Below are 21002 nucleotides of genomic sequence, written 5' to 3'. Positions count from 1 at the left end.
AATTCGGGGTACCTGATCCACGTCCCGCAAGTCACTGCCAAAGCCGTGGCGCTGCGTTGGCGGGCAAGCGGCAGATGCAAAGAGCCGGCAAATCTTTTTGCGAGTAATGTAATTTAGCTGCCCTCCCATTTGTTTGCCCAATTTCCAACTCCGATACGGCCAAACGGAGATTTCATCACCTTTTTTCTTCTTTGGTGTTTTCTTTGTTTCATCAACCTTGCATACAGTCTTTGATTGCTCAAGGCAGCAGCTGGATTCCGTACGTTTGCAGGCTCCAGCATCGACCCCGCGCCACGCCAAAAGATTTTCTGGATTCCACTCTGCCATCGTCTTGAAAATCTGCATTTTCTCCAGCAAAACGACAATCAGCCGTCAGTATGGCTTCCGAAGCGGAAATTGATCTCTATGGTATGTTTGAGCGTTTGGACACATCTTCTGTCTTCCCCCCTCTTCCTGTTCTTGTCTTATCTAACCTCTCCGTCTCCAGAGATCCTCGAAATCGACAGAGGTGCAACGCCCGACCAGATCAAGAAGGCCTATCGCAAGGTACGGCAACACCGAATCCGAATCCCATTCGCTTCGTTCCAAGCTAATCTGAACAGGCTGCACTGAGATACCACCCAGACAAAGTGCCCGAGGACCAGCGCGAAGAGTCAGAAGTCAAGTTCAAGGAGGCCAGCCGGGCCTACGAAATCCTCAGCGATGAAGATAAGCGCCACCTCTACGACACTCACGGCATGGCTGCCTTTGACGGCTCGCGAGGAGGCCCCGGCGGCCCCGAGGTCGATCTCAACGATATCCTGTCCCAGATGTTCGGATTCAACATGGGCGGCCCCGGTGGCCCCGGCGGTCCTGGCGGCCCTATGAGACCCCGAAAGGGACCGGACGAGGAGCAGGAATACAAGGTCACGCTCGAAGAATTATACAAGGGAAAGACTGTCAAGTTTTCTGCCAACAAGCAGGTCGTCTGCAGCGTCTGCAAGGGCTCTGGCGGCAAGGAGAAGGCGAAGCCCACTTCCTGCGAGCGCTGCAAGGGCCACGGCATGGTCGAGGCCATTCGACAGATTGGCCCCGGCATGATGCGCCGCGAGACTGTCCTGTGCGATCACTGCACGGGCTCCGGCAAGGTGTATAAGGAAAAGGACAGGTGCAAGAAGTGCAAGGGCAAGCGAACCACACAGGAGAAGAAGGCGCTGGAGATTTACATTCCCCGGGGTTCCATGCAGGGCGAGCGCATCGTTCTGGAGGGAGAAGCAGATCAGTATCCAGACCAGATACCCGGAGATATTGTCTTCACCCTTATCGAGGAGCCCCACGACGTCTTTTCCCGACTTGGAAATGATCTTTCTGCAGAGTTGACTGTTTCCCTGAGCGAGGCCCTCATCGGATTCAACCGCGTGGTGCTGAAACACCTCGACGGCCGGGGTATCCAGCTCAACCGACCGCGGGGCAAGGTCCTAAAGCCAGTGGACTGCATCAAGATCCCTGGTGAGGGTATGCCCATGAAGAGGGGCGACGCCAGGGGAGACTTGTATCTCCTGGTCAAGGTCGAGTTCCCCGAGGACGACTGGCTGAAGGATGAGTCTGCCTATGAGGCATTGGCAAAGATGCTGCCACCACCACTGCCAGCCGTGGAGGCTGAGGAGATTGACGAGGTCGAATATGAAGACGGCGCTGACATTGAAGAGGTGAGCATGACTTGTATCCTACACTCGCTATACATGAGAGAAGCTAACTTAGAAACACAGATGGGCGCTGATCAAGGCGATCCTCGATTCGGCAACGAATGGGAAGACGACGACGAGGGTGAAGGCCAGACACAATGCGCCACACAGTAAGGAAGGGAAAAAAGAAAAACTCATCTGACACGTTAAACGTGTCACAATTTGTTGTTTTGCTTGAGGATAGAAACTAGACTCCGTTTATTGAAAAGAAACGGAAACTTGGCCGGCCCAGGGAGTGGGCTCTTACGACTTTTTTTTTTTTCTTTTTTTTTGAAATTTCCATGATGGACGCTGGGATAGAGGGTTAATATGACGGTCATTACGGGATGAAGAGAACAATGGATAGGGATGGGAATGGCTGGTAACAATGACTTTTTTTTTTTCTTCATTAGGGGCGCGAAAGCCTTGTAGAATCCAATTTGACGATTTTGCTTATGATGGCTGTCTTGTTGGTTTGGATGTTGTATTCACATGAGAGTGGTTACCCTGCATATTCGACGAAGTAGTTGTGTAAACCAACAAGGTGAGCATGATACATCTAGTTCCGTTATAAGCAAGGTATAGTATATCATTACATCTGCGGCTATTACTGTGTTCAAGTATTTCTGTATTGCTGAATGGTAGCATTTCCTATACTCTATTGTGATGCTCTTGAAGACTAAAGTTATACCACGCCACAGTAGAATATCTCTGAAGCTAAAGTACACCAACTGAAGTCGTTTATACACGTTGCTTCAAGCAACAACTGCTCTCTCGTGCACAACTCCATCACTTCATTTACCTCAAGCACAAAATCCCACTTGAATATCTTATCCAATTCATCAATCATTCATTACTGAAACTCCCATCTAAGCTGTTAGTTATGCTGTGCAATTTATAGCACCCCCCGTTAGTGGTGCATGTATGTACCTACGTGTACCTTCAGCTCTCTCGGCACCCTCGCCGCCTTGGCAGCCCCGCTGACTGCCGCCCCTCCAAATCGGAACCTCCCTATTGAAACTCAACCTCAACTTGAGCCTCACCCTTTCTCTCTCTCTCTCCTCTTTATAACCTTTTATCACCACTCTTCCATCTTTTTACTCATTTATCTTCTCCCTATTCCTCCACCACTTCCTTTACTCTTACAAACTCCTCCTCCATCTCACTATATCCAGCAACCTACAACTCCCTCCATCAACGTCATCATCATTATCGTCATCCACTATCAATAAATCACCATCACCATGTCCCGCAAAGGCGTCGGCATCGCCGCCTTCGACCGCTCCCGCATCACCTCCCGCCAATTCGCCTCCCACGGCTCCTCCCTCCGCGCCACAAACGCCCAAGCCCTCGAAACTCAGCTCGCCGTCTTCCGCTCCCTCCTCCAGCAGTTCGCCCAGACCCACGCAAAGGACATCCGCTCCGACCCCTCGTTCCGCGCCCAGTTCGCACGCATGTGCTCTGCCATCGGCGTCGACCCCCTCGCCTCGTCAAACAACCACAGCAGCGGCTCCGGAACTTCCGTCTGGGCGCAGCTGCTCGGCAAGACGGTTAATGACTTTTACTTTGAGCTGGCGGTGCGCATTGTAGAGGTTTGCGGTGCGACGCGAGCCGAGAATGGGGGTTTGATAGGTCTCTCGGAGCTGCGTGAGCGCGTGTCAAAGGGTCGTATGGAGGGCGCGGATTCTATCAGTGATGACGACGTGCGCCGCGCCGTCGAGACGCTCAAGCCGCTTGGTAGTTATGCTGTTGTTACTGTCGGCCGCAAGGAGTACGTGCGTAGCGTGCCGCGTGAGCTGAGCACCGACCAGGCTGCTGTCGTGGAGGCAGCGCAGGTCTTGGGGTACGTGAGCGTGGGCATGTTGCGGGACAACCTCGGCTGGGACGAAGCCAGATGCAAGACGGTGATCGACGATCTGATGGCTGGTGGGATGCTTTGGGTGGACAAGCAGACCAAGGGCGAGTGGGAGTACTGGAGTCCGGGCGTCATGGCTGATGCCGGTACGGATGGCGAGGCGGGTGTTTGAGGAGGCTGGTAAAGGGGTTAATCTCCAGGATATGACTACCCAAATTCCCAAGAGACGATGTGCAAACAGCCACTGAACCACAATGTTCCTGAGTCGAACCAGTTGAGTCGATGACCAGCTTAAGGGGTATGAGAGTTGGTCACCTTAAAGAAGAACCAACTATGCCATTACGAATCAGGAATCTCTGCATCCATCATGGAAAAGACCCGAATCTGCTTATTGGAAGCCCATAGCAACACCCAACCTGCACATCGTCACTTCGTCACTTATGGCTCACGCCTACACATGCCATCACGCACGACTCAAGAACAGTACAACCACCTCAATTTACGTCAAAGTATATAGACGGCATGCCCAAACGGACTCTATCTACCTTGATACACGACATTAACAGGGACAAACAACAAAGAGGACAAATACATGTGCGGACCAAACCAAAAAAAGAAAGAGACAGAAACGTCAAAAAATCAAACATTTATACAGGGAGCATCTAACCAAGTCATTACTAACAAACATCGCGTTGCCCTCCCCCCCAAAAGCCACCTTTCCAACTCAAATACCTCCCATTCATTGCATCATATCTCTCCTCGGAGAAGAAGAGGAGCAGTTCATTTTGACACATGGAGCCTCCAAAGACAAAATCATGTCGTCGAGACGAAAACAAAAGCTCTCACTGGCAATTTTTCTCATTTAGAAAAATTCGTGCTCCCTTCTCTCGCGTCCTTTGCCATATATTACGCGAGGGAACAAATGGCTTCTTAACATCATCCGCCACACTTCAGATTATGGTTGTTTTTTTAAATTACCTGGCTGCCTTAGAAGGGGAGAGTACTCCAGCGCATGTCCACCGCCAGGGTATCATTGTAGGCCTTTAGGTCCCAGTTGTCTTTAGTATTGGGGGTTGTGTCCGCCAATGTTGGTAGGAGGAGGGGGATAATCCTCGGGACCGGGGCGACCCATCTGGGGAGGTCGGTTATCACGGCTGTCACCGTAGGGTGGGCGGTTGTCACGGCTATCGCCATAAGGAGGACGGCTGTCACGGCTGTCGCCGTAAGGAGGGCGGGTCTCGCGGCTGTCACCGTAGTGCTTCTTGCGCAGGGCGGCGAGACGCTTCTTCTTGGTGAGGGTGTTGATGTAAGTGCCAATGACAAAGGAGACCAAGTTGAAGAAGGGAACCCAGAGCTCGTCAGGGAGGAACTGCTGGGCAAAGGCCAGGCAGATGGGGGAGGTGAGCCACGAGATGCGCATGACTCTCCAGAAGCCAACCTTGACGGTGGCGCGAACCTGGTGGAATGTACGAGCGCCGGCAATGAGAGCCATGGCGACCAGGTAGATGCTGTTCTGGATAGGCGCAATCTAAGCATGAACGAGTTAGCATGAATGATGTCATGAGGGAGTAGAGCAAGCAATTCGCTTATTAGATTGGATGAGCACATACCACCAGGTTGCTGACCACGATCTGGATGATCTTGGCCCGGAGACTAACGCGACCCTTGAAGAGCTTCTGGAGGAGCCAGATGAGAAAGTGGCCCAGGGGAGCGCTGACCAAGGCACCGTACGCGGCCATCTTGGGCACGCGCGAGGTGAAGTAGTTGCCATGCTTGTTGCGGTCCTTGGCCAGCCACGAGGCGAGGAATTCCTGAGCTCCAGCGAGGGTACCGGCAGTGAGCATCTTGGTGCGCAGAGGGTTCGACTCGAGCTCCTTGATGTAGGCCTAAAACAGCTGTTAGCCAAACCTAATTTCAAACCTCCTACTAACCACTGGTGGCTTTTCCTCCTCCTCCATTCTTCCTCTCTCGATTTGCGCGCCGGGTTAAAAAACATACCGCCAGATAACCCTTGGTACCGGCCATGGCCTTTCCTCCTGTCAATGCCGTGCCGATGGTCTCGGCGAGGGGATGCTTTCCACTGGTACCGGGAAGAGGAGCGGCGCCCTCGAAAGCCCTTCGAATAGGTCCGGGACCCTCGGCGAGAGCGGCGGCGCGCTCAGCAGCCTGCTGGGCGGCCGTGTCGACCGTCTTCTCGGTGACCGTCTTGATGGACCTCTGGACTATGGGGCCATTGTCGGCGGTGACGCTTTGAAAAGGCTGAAGAGCGTTCGAGGTCGCATCTTGGAGCGTCTGGATCGTGTCCCGCTCGAATTTGACCGACATGGTGCTCGTTTTGCTGGCGGTGTCGCTATGGTCGAGTCGTGGTCGTGATCGGGGATCGTGGCGTCGGCGACGGGGAGCGGCGGCGGCAACAACAGTGGCAGAGACAAGCGACTTGAGATGTTGTTGCAGGATCAATCGACGTGTAGCTTTGCTCTCGTGGGGCTGGTCAGGGATAAAACGTCGTCATGAGACGGGCGGAGAGGGTCTGGCTGTCCAACGACGCGACGGCGGGATGATTAGCAGATGCAAACGCTTCGGGCGGCGGAGAGATTGGGGAGCAATTGAGGCTGTCGTGGTGACAGGGCCTGGCCAATGGATTTGTTTACACGACGAGACACTGAGCCTTGATGCGCTGAGTGGGTCTCCCAACCCCCCCGGGCCCTGGACATGTCTGGAGTCCGCTGGGCTTGCTGATCCAGCTCTTGAGCATGCAAGTGCATACAGTTTGGGACTTGCTGCCTCGGCAAAGGGGAGTTGAGAGGGCCCTTGAACCGCCTCCCCTTGCCAACCGTGTCGCGTCCGCTAGGATGACGGCGTGGGAAGACGAAGCGATCCTGAACCTGAGGGGAGCTGCGGGAGGGACAGGGAGACAGGCGAGGCCAGCAACACACAGCAAAGCAAAGCAAACAAAACAAACAACAAAAGCGGCCTCAATGCCAAACTTACCGGTTCAAGCAGCAACGTTCACGGGAACTCGACGTGGTTTGTTCTGGGGCAAAGACGATTGTGCCGGGGGATTCTCGTTTCGATTCTTCTCAGCGGCCCCGAAGGGAGTGGGAAGAAGGGAGAGAGGCGAGAGAGGGAGCGCGCGAGGGAGTGAGATTGAAGAGTGAAGAAGCGCAGAGGAGATTGAATGAGAGAGGCTGGGCGGGAAGGATGACGCCGGTACCTCGTACCTGTCTAGGTCGAGCGAGAGAGATGAGATGAGGCAGGTAAGGTACAGACAGACCACACGGGGGTACTTGTGCCACGACGGGACGCGCAGGCAAAGGGTAGGTATCGATGAGTATGGGATGCTCAACGGGACTGTACTCGTATGTACTGGACTGGCGCTACAGTACTCCGTACTCCGTAACTACGAGTACAGGCACAGCTTCGACCTCGACCCTCGAACACAGACAGCCAGAGCCACAGCTTTCGTACCTGAGAATCCCCCCGTATTTCCTGTAATCCGACCGATGGCACCTAATAAACTTGTGTCTGCTTTGGGCATCGGGTGGGTGCGCGGCGGCCGAATCAAGAGACGCGTCTGGCAGCGCGGTTCCAGTTTTCCGCACCTGCAAGCAAGCTTTTGGGCTGAGCTGGAGCCCGGAGCTGGGAGCTGGGAAGCTGGGAGGTGAGAAAAAAGGCTGGGAAAGCGGATGGGGTCGCACGATCGGGCAGCGCAGCGTTCGGTCGAGTCGCGACCTGAAGCTCCCGTTGCTCGTTGCTGGCTGAAAGTGGGTGAGTGTGGGCGAAATGTGGGCGGCTCCGGGCTGGCGATTGGAGTGTTGGGTCGAGGCTAAGACGCACGAGAGGCAGGGGGTTGAGATGATGAGAGGCAAGGCCTGTCCAAGGCCTGTCGCAAGGTTGCCAGGCCCCAAGCAGGCCCCAAGCAAGCCCAAGGCACGGCCGGCCGCTACCTGGACGGACTGCACTAGTTGTACGAGGCGTGCGGTAGCATCATTGGCAAGGTCAAGGTTGTCTTTGCTTTGTCGTGGTGTTGTTGCTCAGCAGTGGCCGCCATTGGCTGGAGTCGCGCGCTTTTGCGGCCCCTGCGAGGGTTATTGACGGCACCGTCTTTGGTTGATTTCCCTTCTCCACAGCAACCACGAAGATTTTTGATACGATATAGATGGAGATGGAGGCTGGGGGACCCGAGATTGCATGGCTGGCTGGCTAACCTTGGGCTGGCTGTGCCGTGCCACGCGCGTGTCTGTCGTGCATGGTGCAGATGAGATGAGCGATGATGACTGTGGCAGCGCCTCACTTCCGGTCAAGTTTGCCTGTTCCTGTGCCTGTGCCTGTTCCTGTAAGCAATCAATCGTTCGCCTCTTCTCCCCCTAGGTACTGCACTGTATACACTACCGTACCGTTCCCGTGCCTGGGTGGCGGCGTGGCTGCTCCCGTGAGATGCAGTGCACAAGTTTTTGTTTGTTTTGGGGAGCTGCAGCTGTTGGCGTTCCTATTGGGTCCGCAGGCGGTGTCGTGTGGAGGACCGATAACAAACGACATTTGCGCGCGTTCATTGGCCGATAATGACTGTTATGCAGGCTAGTGCACGCTCGTACAGGTGATACATGCTGGATCAATATGTGTATGTATCGAATAATATTGGTTGGATAATGAATGCCTGTCGTGGTTTTTGCATTCTGCTGGCCAATGGAGAGACTGTTATATTGCCGTCGGTCTCTGGCTGCCGTCTCCGTGACTGTGGTTTGACAAACAATGATAGCTGCCCGGGCACATGGACATTGATGACTTATGATACTGCAACACAATTGTCTCGAATGTTTCAGCCCTTTCTCATGTAGCTCAAGCAAACCTCACCTCAGGTCAATGCCACATTGTCACCATTATCTAGTATAATACTAGCTGCCTGTCCAAGAACTCCTCCAAATGTTCAACATTGAAGCCTCATCATGCAAGTGCTAATCCAATGCAGGACTTTGTGTCGTTTGGTCAACTGGATGGATTAACTTGGCTCCATGTCATCTACCTAGTATAAGATGGAACCTCCAAGTGCTGGAGTATTCCATTGTTCAGCACTTCAACCGGCACCTAAATCACGGCCTGGGGGTGTCAATCACTAACAACAGGGCAGCCTCAGTTGAGCCTCCAGCACTACAATGGCGGACAGCTGTTTGGCACTGGCAGTCAGTCACGCACCGGCACCACCTGCCTGCAAAACTTTCAGATCCCCCCTTCAAGTACCTGCCTCGTCCAAAATTGGGGAAACCAAAAATCTTCATCTTTTCATTTCCAGCAGTCCAATATCTGGCCTCTCCATCATCCTAAATCTCGCCATCATTCTTCGCCAACATCGTTAGGACTTACCCAGCTCTGGATTCAAGCATCGCTCGACCATCGCCTGCTTATCCCATTTTGGAGTCGACAATAGCTTCACGGTAGCTCATCTCTGCTTCAAACAGGAGATCAAACACCCGTCAATCATGTATCACCGCTTTCCTTCGGGTTTGCACAGGCGCCCAGTCTTCGAGCCACAATGCACCCACGCCACCATGACAAGAATCTACAGCCCGAGTCTTCTCTGTTCAAACTGTCACTATCCCGGACCTTCTGGATGGCTCTACCAGTGCACGCAGGATAGAGAGGACTTGATAGAACACGCCGTGGCGAGAGGAGACTTTGTATGGCAACGAAGATGCGACGAAACTCGCCGTTTGTGCTGACGAACTACCGCGGAGAAAATGCTAACTGTGACCGCAACTAGATCAGCATGGACCAGTTCGGTAGTCAGTTGACTCCAATGATGGGCATTCGAAAGAGGAGCCCTGCTGCTCGTGAGGACCGGCTCAGCTTCTTTCAGGAGATCAACCAGGAGCAGCTTGCAAAGTACCGCCCTGACCAGGTTGCTCATATACTCAGGCAGCGTGAAAATGTACGCATTACCCCTGGAGACCGTTCGAGTCATTTGTAAAGACACTGACTGGTATCCCAGGTCCAGCTCGTTATTCAGCGAGACAAGGTTCGCAAGAATAGTGCCGCGATTCTCAGTCGCCTCGCTGAGCCTTATGGGCTAGACAGCGCTTCATGCAACATTGGATTCCAGAAGCCGTGGTTGTGCACTCCCCAAGAGGAATGCCAATACCGAGTATGCCAAAGCTGTCGGCCTGGCTGTGCAGACCGCGCATTTATGAGCCTCAACGCCATTGCCGATGGCGAAGTGCCCCCTACTGCAGCAGCAGGCTACAGCTTCCACCTCCTTGGCCAGCGACCTATCGTTGATGCAAACGTGCTCACAAACATTGGCTGCCGTCCGGTTCCTCTGGTAAGTTGCATCAGAGTATATATACCTCTTTTCAGCAGTTGAGACTAATATTGCCGTGGTAGCATCACTCTTCACCCGCTCACTCTACGCATGATTCACATGCATCAACGATGAGTGCCACGGACTGGATCGATGCCCAGATAGCTCGTGGGCGCCGTCTGTGGACAAGACAGGGGGATGACACCGAGATCGAAGAGTACGATGCTGATTTTGACTGGTCTCTGACGCCCAAAGCATCGGGCAACGTCTCTGTGCATTTAAAGTACTCCCCCAAGTGCGAGAATCTGGATGTACTTGCAGAGGCTGCTGGATCCAGTACATTTGATCCACAGCAATGGACACCTCCGCCGTCGCCAGTGATTCACTTGAACGAGACTGATGACCGCATCGATGATATCGGCTAGTGAGTAGCTAGGCTTTAGAACGGTATCTCATCCTGGCGAGGCAGCTAACATGCAAGTAGTTCTACTCCCTCGGAAAAGGCTTCTTCCAGTCAGATTGACATATTACTTTCCGAATCGGCAGTTTCGCAACCGGCAAGCGGCCACCTTCGTGAGTTGAGTGTCGACGAATCACCCAACGAAGCAGCGAGTGCCGCATCGACTCCTGTGTTGAGTGAACGGTTTCCTCCATCTCCGCTCAAAGTGCCGCATGGAGTAGCTATGCTAGAGGAAAGCGTCGAATTGGGAGTTCCAGATGTCATTACGCAGGCTTGATCCCATGCTCTTTAAAGGATTTTATCCACCCCCTTTCGTTCTTGTATTATATGTGATACACATTGGCAGGTTGATAGCGATCGTTTTTTTGAGTCTTGCCCGCATTGATGGGTTCGGTAGGAGGCTTTTGTCTAGTCAAAACGACCTTTCTTTTGTCGCTGCTTGGTCTGAGACGGAGACAGTTACCTCTGTATCTGCGCTGAATGGAATTCGTTCATAAAATAAGTGTGTTGATTCTAGGTGCAGCAGCTGTGGTAGTAAGAGCGAACCCTCGGTATATCTCTACATTGCCTCTGTCTAATGCTAAAAGAAATTCAAGAAGTATAGTAATTAGTGTATATTGCGTATTCCATTATTCTGTTCATCTTTGATATAAAAAAAGCGATAAAATACCGCGCTTTTTATCTCGCTTCTTTCCCTGCCATCATTAGGTATCATCTTTCCTCTCTACACGCACTCCATGTTATCCGCGTATCTTATCTTTAACGCAACCCAAGTAAGCCGCTCAAGATTGTCGAAGCAGCATCTTCAACTTTAATAAGATAAATCTAATACATCGATCCCGATTTGATATCTGCGCTTTAGTTCAAAAGTCAATTCATGGAGTGACAGTGGTGTATTACACGTCTTGGTCGAGAATCAAAGGGCGGACATTAGGCAAATGACATCTGGCTATTTATATGATATTTTCGAATAGATGATGAGAACATCTGATGGGAATTACTATGCTACTATTATATCAATCTTCCGTAAATGGAATGAGTTAAATAAGCATGACTGTTTATTGGCTGCCTTGTAGGATGAGGGGTTAATCAAGCTGTTAAAAGATACCGCGCTGCACCCAACACCTCTCTCATCATACCACTTTACCAACAACTCGATCTTATTGGTTTCAGAGTCATTTGACCAAAATGAACTCAACTGCATCACACTCCCGCAATGTCGACAACAACGCTTTTCACGGTAACACAACACTCCATCAAGGCGATATTCACAATGTGTTTAACTACGCCCGGGGTACTAAGATCAACACTGTTTCGACCCATATAGGCTAATTATTGACAGGGCGAAGAGAAACTCCACCACGGCCTTTCCCACTGATCCCTTTTAATCGCGACCCGGACTTCGTTAGCCGTAGAGACATTCTCGACCAAATTTCCGCACGCTGCTTGGACCCGGCTGGTCGAGTGGCCCTCGTGGGCCTTGGCGGTGTTGGCAAATCGCAACTGGCTATCGAATTCGCCTATAGATTCGCTGAAGAGCATAGTGATGTCCGGCTGTTCTGGATCCACGCAGCTACACAAGCGCGTGTTGAAGAAGGTTTCAAGTTGATTGCCGACGCCATCAGGTTGCCTGAGCGGAAACAACACAAGGCTGATATACCTCTTCTTGTGCGAAAATGGCTTTCCATCGAACACAACGGCAGATGGGTTATCATCCTTGATAGTGCCGACGAAAGCGAGGTGCTCTATAGCGCAAATGAAAATGGTCATGGGAAACGGTCATTAGCGGCATACATTCCCAAGAGCCGGAATGGATCCGTTCTCGTTACCACGCGCAACAGAAGCCTTGCTTCTAAGCTGACTGGAGGCTATAAGAATATAATTGAAGTTGATCCGATGACAGAGGCGGATGCGCTCGCCCTCTTAGAGAAGAAGATGGGATCCACTACGGATATCGGCTTGGCAAAAGATCTGGTGAAAACACTGGACTATATACCGCTGGCTATTAGCCAGGCTGCTGCCTATATACAAGCGAGAAAGCCACGAAGTTCGATTGAAAAATACCTCGTCGAGTTTCGGAAAAGCGAGCGGGAAAGCACGAGACTTTTGAAGTATGAAGCAAATGATGTAGGCCGGGACGAAGAAGCATCTAACGCAGTTCTGAGAACGTGGATGATATCATTCGACCACATTCGCTCACAGCAACCCTCTGCAGCAGATCTTTTGTCACTCATGAGTTTCTTCGATCGACAGGGCATTCCCCAGTGGGTGCTTATTGATTCCAGGACGCTAAGCGATAGTCTAGACTCAGAATCCGATGCTGAGTACTTAGACGATGCTGGAGAGTACTCAAATTCTGAGTCTGAGGCTGACGATGATTCCGATAGTGATATAAATGGCAGGTTTGAAGAAGATATATTGATTCTGAGAAACTATTGCCTTATTACCGTGAATGAAGAAGGCGACAAATTCGAGATGCATAGACTCGTACAACTGTCCATCAAAGGTTGGCTGAAAGCTGTTGGCCTGCAAGAGACGTTCATGCAGCAGTATATTACACGGATGGCAGCGTCATTCCCAACAGCAAAATATGAGAACTGGGCTATTTGTCGGGACCTCTTCGCACACGTTCAGGTCGCCCTTGATTACCGTCCGAACGTGGATACCCTAGCAGACTGGGCGACTCTGTTTTATAGGGGAGGAGATTATGCGTATGAACAAGGGCAATATGAAATTGCAGAGCAAATGGTAAACAAATCTAAGAAGGCGCGCAAGAGGAAGTTTGGAAAGGATGATGAGGGGACTTTACAAAGTATTTCGTTATTGGCATCTATAATATCAGAGCAGGGCCGTTGGGATGAAGCTGAGAAGCTGCAGGTGCAAGTCGTGGAAACTTACAAAACGAAGTTCGAGGCCAACTATCCAAAAAGGTTTACAGCCATGGGCCACCTTGCATTAACATACTGTCATCAAGGCCGATGGGATGAGGCTGAAAGGCTTCAGGTGCGAGTAATGAAGGTTCGCAGGGCTGGGATTGGGCCCAAGCATCCAGATACGCTTACAAGCATGCACAACCTTGCAATAACATATTGGAACCAAGGCCGATTAGATGAGGCTGAGAAGCTAGAAGTGCAAATATTAGAGACGCGCAAGACTACGATTGGAGCCGACCACCCAGACACACTAAGCAGCATGAATAATCTCGCAGTTACCTGGGAGAAGCAAGGTCGACGTGAAGATGCTCTGGCGCTAATGAAAGACTGTATCCAGGCCCGCCAGAGAGTCTTAGGCCTACAGCATCCAGAGACCTTGGGTTCCTCAAAATGGCTAGAAATATGGAGCAAGGATAGCGAATAAGATTATGTATATTCACTATACGTTACATGAGAGTGTAAGAATAGAGTCAGTATATATATAGCTTTTAGAAGCAGTTATCTGAATAATTAAATGTATCTCGAGCTTCAGTACGATGTTCAATACACCAAATCTCTGTAGTTAGTCTTCATCACATTCCGAGACACCTGCTTCACTTATCCTCCCTCTTCAACGCCTCATCCATACTAGCCTGCACCTTCTTCATCATCTCATCCCCAACCTTCTTCGCATCCGCAAACCTCGGCTGGAAAAACTCCTGCGTGCTCACAAACCGCTTCTCCCACGTCTCAAAGTGCCCCAGCGTCACGCACTCCGCCCACCCCCTCGCCGCAAACGTAAACTCCAAATCATCACTCCGGTACCGCTTGTCGTCCACCGCTGTCCGGAGGGTTTGGTCGAGCATCTCCGTGTTGCGGAAGAGATGCTCCGTCACGCCGAGGCGCAGCCGGAAGAGGGGCGTGCTGCAGAGCATGTGGTCGTAGGGGACGATGCCGAGGGCGGCCCAGCAGTCGACCATTGCGAGGAGGGATAGGTGGTTGTTTGGACGGGCGGGTTCTTCGGGGGTAGGTGTGCCGAGGGAGAAGGCTGTGAGGATGGAGGGCTCTAAGAGTGGACGTGAAGCCCATGATTTGGATGCGCCGAAGACGCGGTCCCGAGCGCCGTAGATGCGGGCTTTTAAGTCTTCAAAGTTGCCCTCGAGCATGAGCTTGTACAGCTCGGTAGTGGACTTTGCGTACTGGGAGACCTGCTTGCGGGCTTCCGGGTTGAGAATCGCCAGGCCGGCGTAGACGTGCCATTTCTGCGAGTAGATGCGCAGCATAATGTTCATCTTGACATTCTCAATACCACCGACGTACCGGCTGAGCTCCCAGGGATACTGCCTGTTTGCGTGCCACGCTTTGCCCATGGAGAGAAACGCAGCGTGTGTGACGGCCTGAGTGTCTGCCGTGATGCGGTCGTGCTCTTGGGCTGTGAGATGGACGTATTTCGACTTGAGGCAGCTTAGAACAATCTCGACTTTACGGAGGGCTTCGTCTGGAGCACGGTGCTGGATGAGGACCAGGGGCTGGTTCTGGGGATCGACGCCGGGGCCGTGGAGGGAATGGCATGAGACGATGTAGACGTCTGATGGGAGATGGGCTTCAAAGGCCTCGATCTCGGGGGATTTGCAGGAGGTTTGGCCGCCGACGATGGCGCCCATCTTGGTTGCTGAATGACATTATGAGCGTCAGTTGGATGCTGGTAATACTGAAGAATCATGAGATGCGGTGGGCATAGCATACAGGGTCCATATTGAGCAATCACACGATCAATAAAGGCCGCCTCGACCGAGTAGATGATGTAGTCGCTCGCGCGGGATACGAGGTGGCCGTTGCGCAGAATCTCAATGTTCTTCTAGACGGAGAGACAGGCTTCAGCATCCGACTTTGTCACGATGGAAAAGAAGAAGAAGAAAAGAACAAGAGAAAACATCATTGCAGCGAAAGGAGGCAGCGCAGTGCGTACTTTGCCATTGTATTTTTCTTTAAGGCTATCGTATCTATCTTCTCTGTCGCACGCCAGGATTCTAAACTTGCACCGTTAATTACTCGGTTTTGTCTTTGGGTACGGCGAGCGTCTACGTGGGAAAACAAATGGGACACCAGTTGCAAGGTTTTTCTCTAGCATCTTTTTCGACTGTTAGCTTTCTCCGCTTTGTGAAAAAATTTGAAGACGAGTCGAAAACAACAAAAAGTGTAAAGGGGATGGTTTTTTTCAGACAAGTAAAAGTAAGGTAGCTAGCATTTTCATCACTGAAAGCACAGGTCCGGTTCTGATCACCATAACGGTGGGACAGGCGTCCCTGCGCAATACTCGAGCCAAATGCGCTCATGTCATCACGAAAAAGGGTAAAAGAACGCGCCAATAGTAAAAAAGAAAAAAAGTGTATGCTTACCTGCAAAAGAGAAAATCTGCTAGAGGCGGAGAAGAAGCATCCATTCTCAAGACGCAAAAACTCACCTCCAGCCAGCTTCCGACAGTCTCTCGGCGTACATCCTGCCCATGTCGCCCATGCCAATCAGCCCGACGGTGAAGTTTTCCATCCCCGCCGGGACGCTGGACTGTGACTGTGCCGAAGCCATTGCGGCCCTGCTGCTCGACGGGGATTTCCTGAAGCAGAGGGTCTCACAATTGCTGTCGCCCAGAAACAAAAGACTTGGTTCGTCTTCTTGTGTGCGTTTTTTCCTGCTTCGGTGGAAGGCGAGGAAGAAAACAGGGCTGGGTTGTGGGAATGGGAAAAGAAGAAAATATTTGCGCGAAGATGCTTTATGTGGTTGGAAAAAAAAAAAAGAGATGAGTAAGCAAGGCTTAGTGGGGTCGGGGAGCTTGATAGTCCGATATCGTGAGTGGAGATAGAGGGCCATGCAAGTATCCGAGCTTTCAAATAGTATCCACGGATTACAAAGTCATTCATTCAATGTGAGAGAGAGACTTTATCAACTCATTTTACTTCATCTCTTTATTCTCTTCTTTTACTCTGTCCTTCTTCCTCCAGAAATGGAAGCAATATACGCCATCGGGTCAAACGGATCCGGCCAACTAGGCATCAGCCACAAAGAAGACGTCTCCGTACCAAAACCAGCTCTCTTCCACCCTGAGCAGCCCAGCTCTCGCATCGTCAAAGTCGTTGCCGGTGGGAATCACACTCTTCTACTCACGGAATCCGGCAAGCTGTACTGGAGTGGAGACCCAGCTAGTGGAGCATGTGGATTGAAGCCGTTCCCAAATATTCCCGTGTTCCTGGAAGCTCGACTCGCAAAGGAAGAGAGTGACGAACAGGTTGGAGAGATTGCTCTTGTTGCGGCTACTTGGGAAGCTTCTGTTGTCGTTTCCAGAGATGACCAAAGAAAGAGAACCAAGGTATTCACCCTTGGCATAGGACAGAAAGGAGAGCTGGGTTTGGGTGAGTTGCTTGTACGAACACCATCAGCAACGAGGATCAAAGACTTTCCCCCAACTGGCACAGAGATTGTGGACTTGTCTGCGTGCATGGGACATGTAGTTGCAGTTTTGGACAACGGCGACGTTTACGGCTGGGGCAACTGCCGCAAATCTCAGATTGGCGAGCCCAGCGCGGTCGTCCTTACGCCCCGTAAGATCGAGGGCATAAACTTCAAAGTGGTCAGAGCGGTTTGTGCGAAAGAGTCTACATGCCTTTTTGGAGAATCAGGTAGCGGGAAGCTTCATGTCCTGGGCTCAGATAAATGGGATTTAATTTCGACAGCCCCTTCAGTAGCTCCAGCTTGGAAAGATGTCGGAGCTAGCTGGGGCAACTTTTACATTCTGGGTCAAGATGGAAGCCTGACGGCTTGGGGACGAGATGACCATGGCCAGCTCCCCCCATCGAACCTGCCGCCTCTCGAAAAGGTGGCCATTGGCAGCGAACATGTTGTCGCTCTCACAGCAGATGGCGACGTCTTGTCGTGGGGTTGGGGAGAACATGGTAACTGCGGACCACAGGTTGAGAATAACGACGTCAAAGGAAGATGGAACGTGATTGCATCGTCAAAGCTCATCCCCCCTGAGAGTAAGATAGATAACATAGGTGCCGGCTGTGCCACTAGCTGGATATCCATCACGTCCAGCTGAAACTACAGTCAACTGGAAATCAACGCAAACCACTATGCTTCTTTGTCCGATGATTAGTCGGGGAACAAGGCCAGACCTTGGACATCGGATAGCCTCTGGGTCGGATCCAGAAATGTTGACTCTGCTGCTGTGGGCTGCGCCTCCTCTGTTGGTTCATAACCACTAGGTCGAACATCATCCCCGCGTCCCATGTGCGAAACAGAAGGATTCTTCCTCACGTTAGCCTCTAGTCATGATCTCGACGATTTGTAATGGGAAACTTACAGGGTCTGCACTGTGGTCCCATTCCAATCTGGCATCCTCATCAGCATCCTCATCGTCATCTCTTACGGGCTCCCATGCTTCGTCTTCGACGAAAAGACTTTCCGACCTTAGTGTGGGCGGCGGCGGCCTCTGTGAAGGCCGGAAATCGAATGCTCCAATACGTGAAGCACTGGCTCTAGCAGCGCTCAGTCGCGGAGTTGGATTCGGTGGCTGCCGTGACGATGATGGCGGCGGCATGGAAGGCGATGCGGCTTGCTTTCGCTGAATATCGGCCATGGTTTGTGATGGCGTTGAGCTTCCGCGACGGGAAGTCTCTTCTAAATGCGGCATGGCCTTGCTAATGCTGTTGCTGCCCTTGTTCGCGGCTCCTTTACGGACCTTTTTGGTCCTCTTTTCGGGATTCCCTCCCCGTTCGCCGACGGTCATGATGAGAAATTCACATGAGATGGCATCGCCGGAGTAGGAAATTTGCATTGGCTTTGCGGGAAGGGAATATCGGGCAACAATTGCGTTGCCGGTGATGGCTGCGTGCTGTGTGATTGCGCGGACGTCTTTGATGGAGACGACGATTTGAAGCTTATCTTCCACGTCAATATCGTCAAATTCGTCGGTTTCAACAGCAATCGAAGTATGCAGAGGTTTCTTAAGAACCGCTATTCTCACAAGTTAGCTTGTTCCCGTTAGAATGTAGAGACTGGTGCTCTTACCATCGTCGCTGATGGTCTTCTCGCTAAAGCAAGTGAAGTTGACATGATCGCCATCCGTGTTGATGTCGAGGTACTCGGTCCCGGGCCCAAAGTGATCCACCAACTGCTTCAAGGTTCTTGATGAGATGCTCCAGTGGTAGAGAGCCTCCTGCTTGTTGAACTTTGCATGTACGGGCATGCTGACTTCAAACGGAAGTCGGTGCGTAGCAGTCAGTCCATTTCGGAAGATGATTCGGGCAATGAAGCGGCTCTTGATACCTTCTCCATCTTCAATGGCGACGTCGCAGCGGTCGATGATACTCTGCTTGTCCCCTTCGCTTCGCGATTCTACCCCAGATCTGCTGCGGAAGAGAGAGGCCAGACCCTAGAAGTGAAGATTAGATTGCTGGAGAAAGTCATTATCAGATCTAGTAGAGAATCTCACTCTGATGTACATGGAGCAGAAGAATTTCTCCTGAAACGGCCCCGTGCCCTGATACTGGTAGCGCCCAAAGAAGCGGCTGGTCGCGAACCGGAAGCTTGCGTAGGCTGATTTGGAAGTGTTCATTGTGGAGAGGAAAAACTGCTCGCAAAGTTAGACGCTGGTTGTAGAATATCGAGAAACATAAGGGATATTTGGCATTACAGAATCTTTTCGCGCTTCGATGGATACATCCTCGCTGAATTTGCTCAGGCAGTTGAGGGCATCTCGAAACGCCGTGACACCCTCTTCACTGAGGGTGAATGTCAGGACGGCCATGGCGGCATGAGATTCAATGATGGGAGAAGCTGCGATCGGTAGGTTGGCCCCGTTATGTTGAAAATAGAGAATCAAATCATCGTTAGGAATAGGAAAGTGAATTCACGTGTTTGCTTCATGGAGAATGAAGCTAGATTAATGAAAGTGGACGTGCTGAATGAGCTTGTCGTTCACGAGCTACTGCCGAAGATGCATTGGCTGGTGGTGGTGGTGGATAAAGGGAAAATCCGTATTGGTGCATAAGTATTGCTTTATGAGTATCATGCATCTAGCGCGATCTTGAATTCATGCTCTCAACTGCCTTCATCGAAGCCGTCTATGTTCAAAGTAAAGTGAAATAAAAAGAAAAATAATATTATCGGTACTTCGTGCTATCTATTCTGTATCCTTGAGGCAACACACCTCTGCATATTCATCACTCTCGCCTTTAACAATCTCATGGTTGTCGTCAATCACCCACTTCTCTGTCTCTACTTCAGACTCTTTGGAATGATGTTTGCCAACGTGCCTGCGGAAATTGTCCCGTCTGCTAAATGATTTGTCACAGGGCTCGCAGAAACATTTCTCGTTTGGGATTTTTTTCTTCTTTGCATACTTCTTGTGAGATACCCAGTAGTGCCTATTTCGCGCCTTGTTGTCTGCAAACCGTTCGGAGCAGCCTGCCTCGCATGGAACCTGTTTGTAATGCGTATTCAGGTGCTTTCTGTTAAGGAATTACAAGTTAGCTTTGTTAACCATATTACTGCGTAATGAATGGAATGCTTACTTGAAATTGCCGTCGTGCTTCTTCCATTCGTCGCAACACCATCTATAGCCAGGCCGATGTTCCCCTGAGAAGTTGTTAGACATCAATCATGATCAGCTCCTGAGGGAAAATACTGACCAAAGGGATTCACGTCTGATGAAGGGTCGTTGAAGCTGATGGTAGAGGAATTTTCCACTTCATCATCAAAATTGTCATCATCAGCGTTGAAAGGTGCTGGCTCGGTTCTCATTTCCGGGTCGACAGGCATGATGCTGCCCCAGCCCATGTCTTGAGGATATTTTGCCATGTAATTACCCAGTGTTGTATCGTTTGACCTATGCTGATTTATAGTAAAAGCGCTTGTTATGTTATTTATTCCTTGGTCGTATGATATATCGTTGGTCAAGGTTTCCGTTACTAAGTTGTTCTTCAAGACGGCTAACAAGTCATCTATCGACATGTTATTAGCCGTTAAGCAGTTAATGTATTCTGTTAATTTATTTTCAAATTCGTTGTTTGTTGTAATATGGGCGGTCCAATCACTACCAGAAAAGTCTCTGTTCTCACACAATTCCCGACAAGGCCCAGCCAACCCCGGGGTGGTTGGGCCGAGCTCATGTAAAGATCGGCCCAACTAAGTCAGACAGATGGGAACGGTAGGGGAGAGAGACGCATCTGTTAGATCGATACTCTCTGCTTGCGATGAAGGCGATGTCATCTCAGAATACTCAGCGTTATACCAGTTTCCTGAACCATCGAAGCCCATCAGACTGTCGTCCCAGACTGACGGCAGTTCAGGCGTTAAATTAGGGCAACATGTCTGACTCAATGGATCGACAACGCCAATATCGACATCAAATATGGGTTGATTCATTTTGCCAGGATTAAATAGTAAATCAGAGTCATTGTTGGGTTGCACCCATGGTGCCACATGAGGCACATCCATCATGTATGATTCGGCTTCAACGCCGAGGTGCGCATCAGGCATATTTGTAGCTTCATTGTATGTAACTTGTTCGAGGATGTCACGGCTGCGCAGTTGCCGAAGCTGCAAGGATCATGAGCATTATCGCTGTGAGCTTGGCTCATAGAGAAAGGTTCACCTTGTGTCTCTGAGGGCTGCCGATTGCTGGCACTGGGCCACGTTTCTTCCTGCGCTGGACTCCCATGTCGTTTTTGACGGAGAAGTGGCGGATGTAAAGCTTTGAATTGCTTTTAATGCCGCAAGC

General features: G+C 51.1%; 9 protein-coding genes across 9 annotated transcripts; 5 read left to right on the top strand and 4 right to left on the bottom strand.

Annotated features, from left to right (window-relative positions):
- Positions 1 to 95: 95 nt before the first annotated feature.
- M431DRAFT_512917 (hypothetical protein) lies at positions 96 to 2258 on the top strand. Its single transcript, XM_024919931.1, has 4 exons — positions 96 to 408; positions 488 to 546; positions 603 to 1688; positions 1749 to 2258. Exons 1-4 carry the CDS (start codon positions 378 to 380, stop codon positions 1836 to 1838), a joined length of 1266 nt encoding a protein of 421 aa, XP_024769150.1. The 5' UTR covers positions 96 to 377; the 3' UTR covers positions 1839 to 2258.
- Positions 2259 to 2947: 689 nt separating this feature from the next.
- On the top strand, positions 2948 to 3730 carry M431DRAFT_97546 (hypothetical protein; the record flags this gene model as incomplete). The annotated part of the gene is made up of 1 exon (XM_024924944.1): positions 2948 to 3730. The coding sequence occupies one exon, from the start codon at positions 2948 to 2950 to the stop codon at positions 3728 to 3730; it is 783 nt and encodes a 260-aa protein (XP_024769149.1).
- Positions 3731 to 4618: 888 nt separating this feature from the next.
- On the bottom strand, positions 4619 to 5883 carry M431DRAFT_97432 (hypothetical protein; the record flags this gene model as incomplete). The annotated part of the gene is made up of 3 exons (XM_024924938.1): positions 4619 to 5086; positions 5169 to 5444; positions 5557 to 5883. 3 exons carry the CDS (start codon positions 5881 to 5883, stop codon positions 4619 to 4621), a joined length of 1071 nt encoding a protein of 356 aa, XP_024769148.1.
- A 3152-nt stretch (positions 5884 to 9035) lies between these two features.
- M431DRAFT_153667 (hypothetical protein) lies at positions 9036 to 10909 on the top strand (the record flags this gene model as incomplete). Its single annotated transcript, XM_024912888.1, has 5 exons — positions 9036 to 9233; positions 9317 to 9484; positions 9545 to 9874; positions 9937 to 10277; positions 10338 to 10909. 5 exons carry the CDS (start codon positions 9036 to 9038, stop codon positions 10588 to 10590), a joined length of 1290 nt encoding a protein of 429 aa, XP_024769147.1. The 3' UTR covers positions 10591 to 10909.
- Positions 10910 to 11501: 592 nt separating this feature from the next.
- On the top strand, positions 11502 to 13670 carry M431DRAFT_486775 (hypothetical protein; the record flags this gene model as incomplete). The annotated part of the gene is made up of 2 exons (XM_024916422.1): positions 11502 to 11607; positions 11656 to 13670. 2 exons carry the CDS (start codon positions 11502 to 11504, stop codon positions 13668 to 13670), a joined length of 2121 nt encoding a protein of 706 aa, XP_024769146.1.
- Positions 13671 to 13700: 30 nt separating this feature from the next.
- On the bottom strand, positions 13701 to 15943 carry M431DRAFT_512912 (hypothetical protein). The gene is made up of 4 exons (XM_024919930.1): positions 15690 to 15943; positions 15195 to 15255; positions 14972 to 15083; positions 13701 to 14897 (listed from the first exon to the last, which is right to left on the bottom strand). Exons 1-4 carry the CDS (start codon positions 15809 to 15811, stop codon positions 13840 to 13842), a joined length of 1353 nt encoding a protein of 450 aa, XP_024769145.1. The 5' UTR covers positions 15812 to 15943; the 3' UTR covers positions 13701 to 13839.
- Positions 15944 to 16226: 283 nt separating this feature from the next.
- M431DRAFT_486773 (hypothetical protein) lies at positions 16227 to 17318 on the top strand (the record flags this gene model as incomplete). The annotated part of the gene is made up of 1 exon (XM_024916421.1): positions 16227 to 17318. One exon carries the CDS (start codon positions 16227 to 16229, stop codon positions 17316 to 17318), a length of 1092 nt encoding a protein of 363 aa, XP_024769144.1.
- A 219-nt stretch (positions 17319 to 17537) lies between these two features.
- Positions 17538 to 19028, bottom strand: M431DRAFT_500244 (hypothetical protein; the record flags this gene model as incomplete). The annotated part of the gene is made up of 4 exons (XM_024917904.1): positions 17538 to 18235; positions 18290 to 18653; positions 18714 to 18851; positions 18915 to 19028. 4 exons carry the CDS (start codon positions 19026 to 19028, stop codon positions 17538 to 17540), a joined length of 1314 nt encoding a protein of 437 aa, XP_024769143.1.
- On the bottom strand, positions 18912 to 20818 carry M431DRAFT_543110 (hypothetical protein). Its single transcript, XM_024921142.1, has 4 exons — positions 20429 to 20818; positions 19912 to 20386; positions 19795 to 19858; positions 18912 to 19731 (listed from the first exon to the last, which is right to left on the bottom strand). Exons 1-4 carry the CDS (start codon positions 20759 to 20761, stop codon positions 19404 to 19406), a joined length of 1200 nt encoding a protein of 399 aa, XP_024769142.1. The 5' UTR covers positions 20762 to 20818; the 3' UTR covers positions 18912 to 19403.
- Between the last annotated feature and the right edge of the window lie 184 nt (positions 20819 to 21002).

Source organism: Trichoderma harzianum (genome assembly GCF_003025095.1).
Source record: "Trichoderma harzianum CBS 226.95 unplaced genomic scaffold M431scaffold_18, whole genome shotgun sequence".
NCBI lineage: Eukaryota > Fungi > Ascomycota > Sordariomycetes > Hypocreales > Hypocreaceae > Trichoderma > Trichoderma harzianum.
This window is presented reverse-complemented; position numbering and strand designations above follow the sequence as displayed.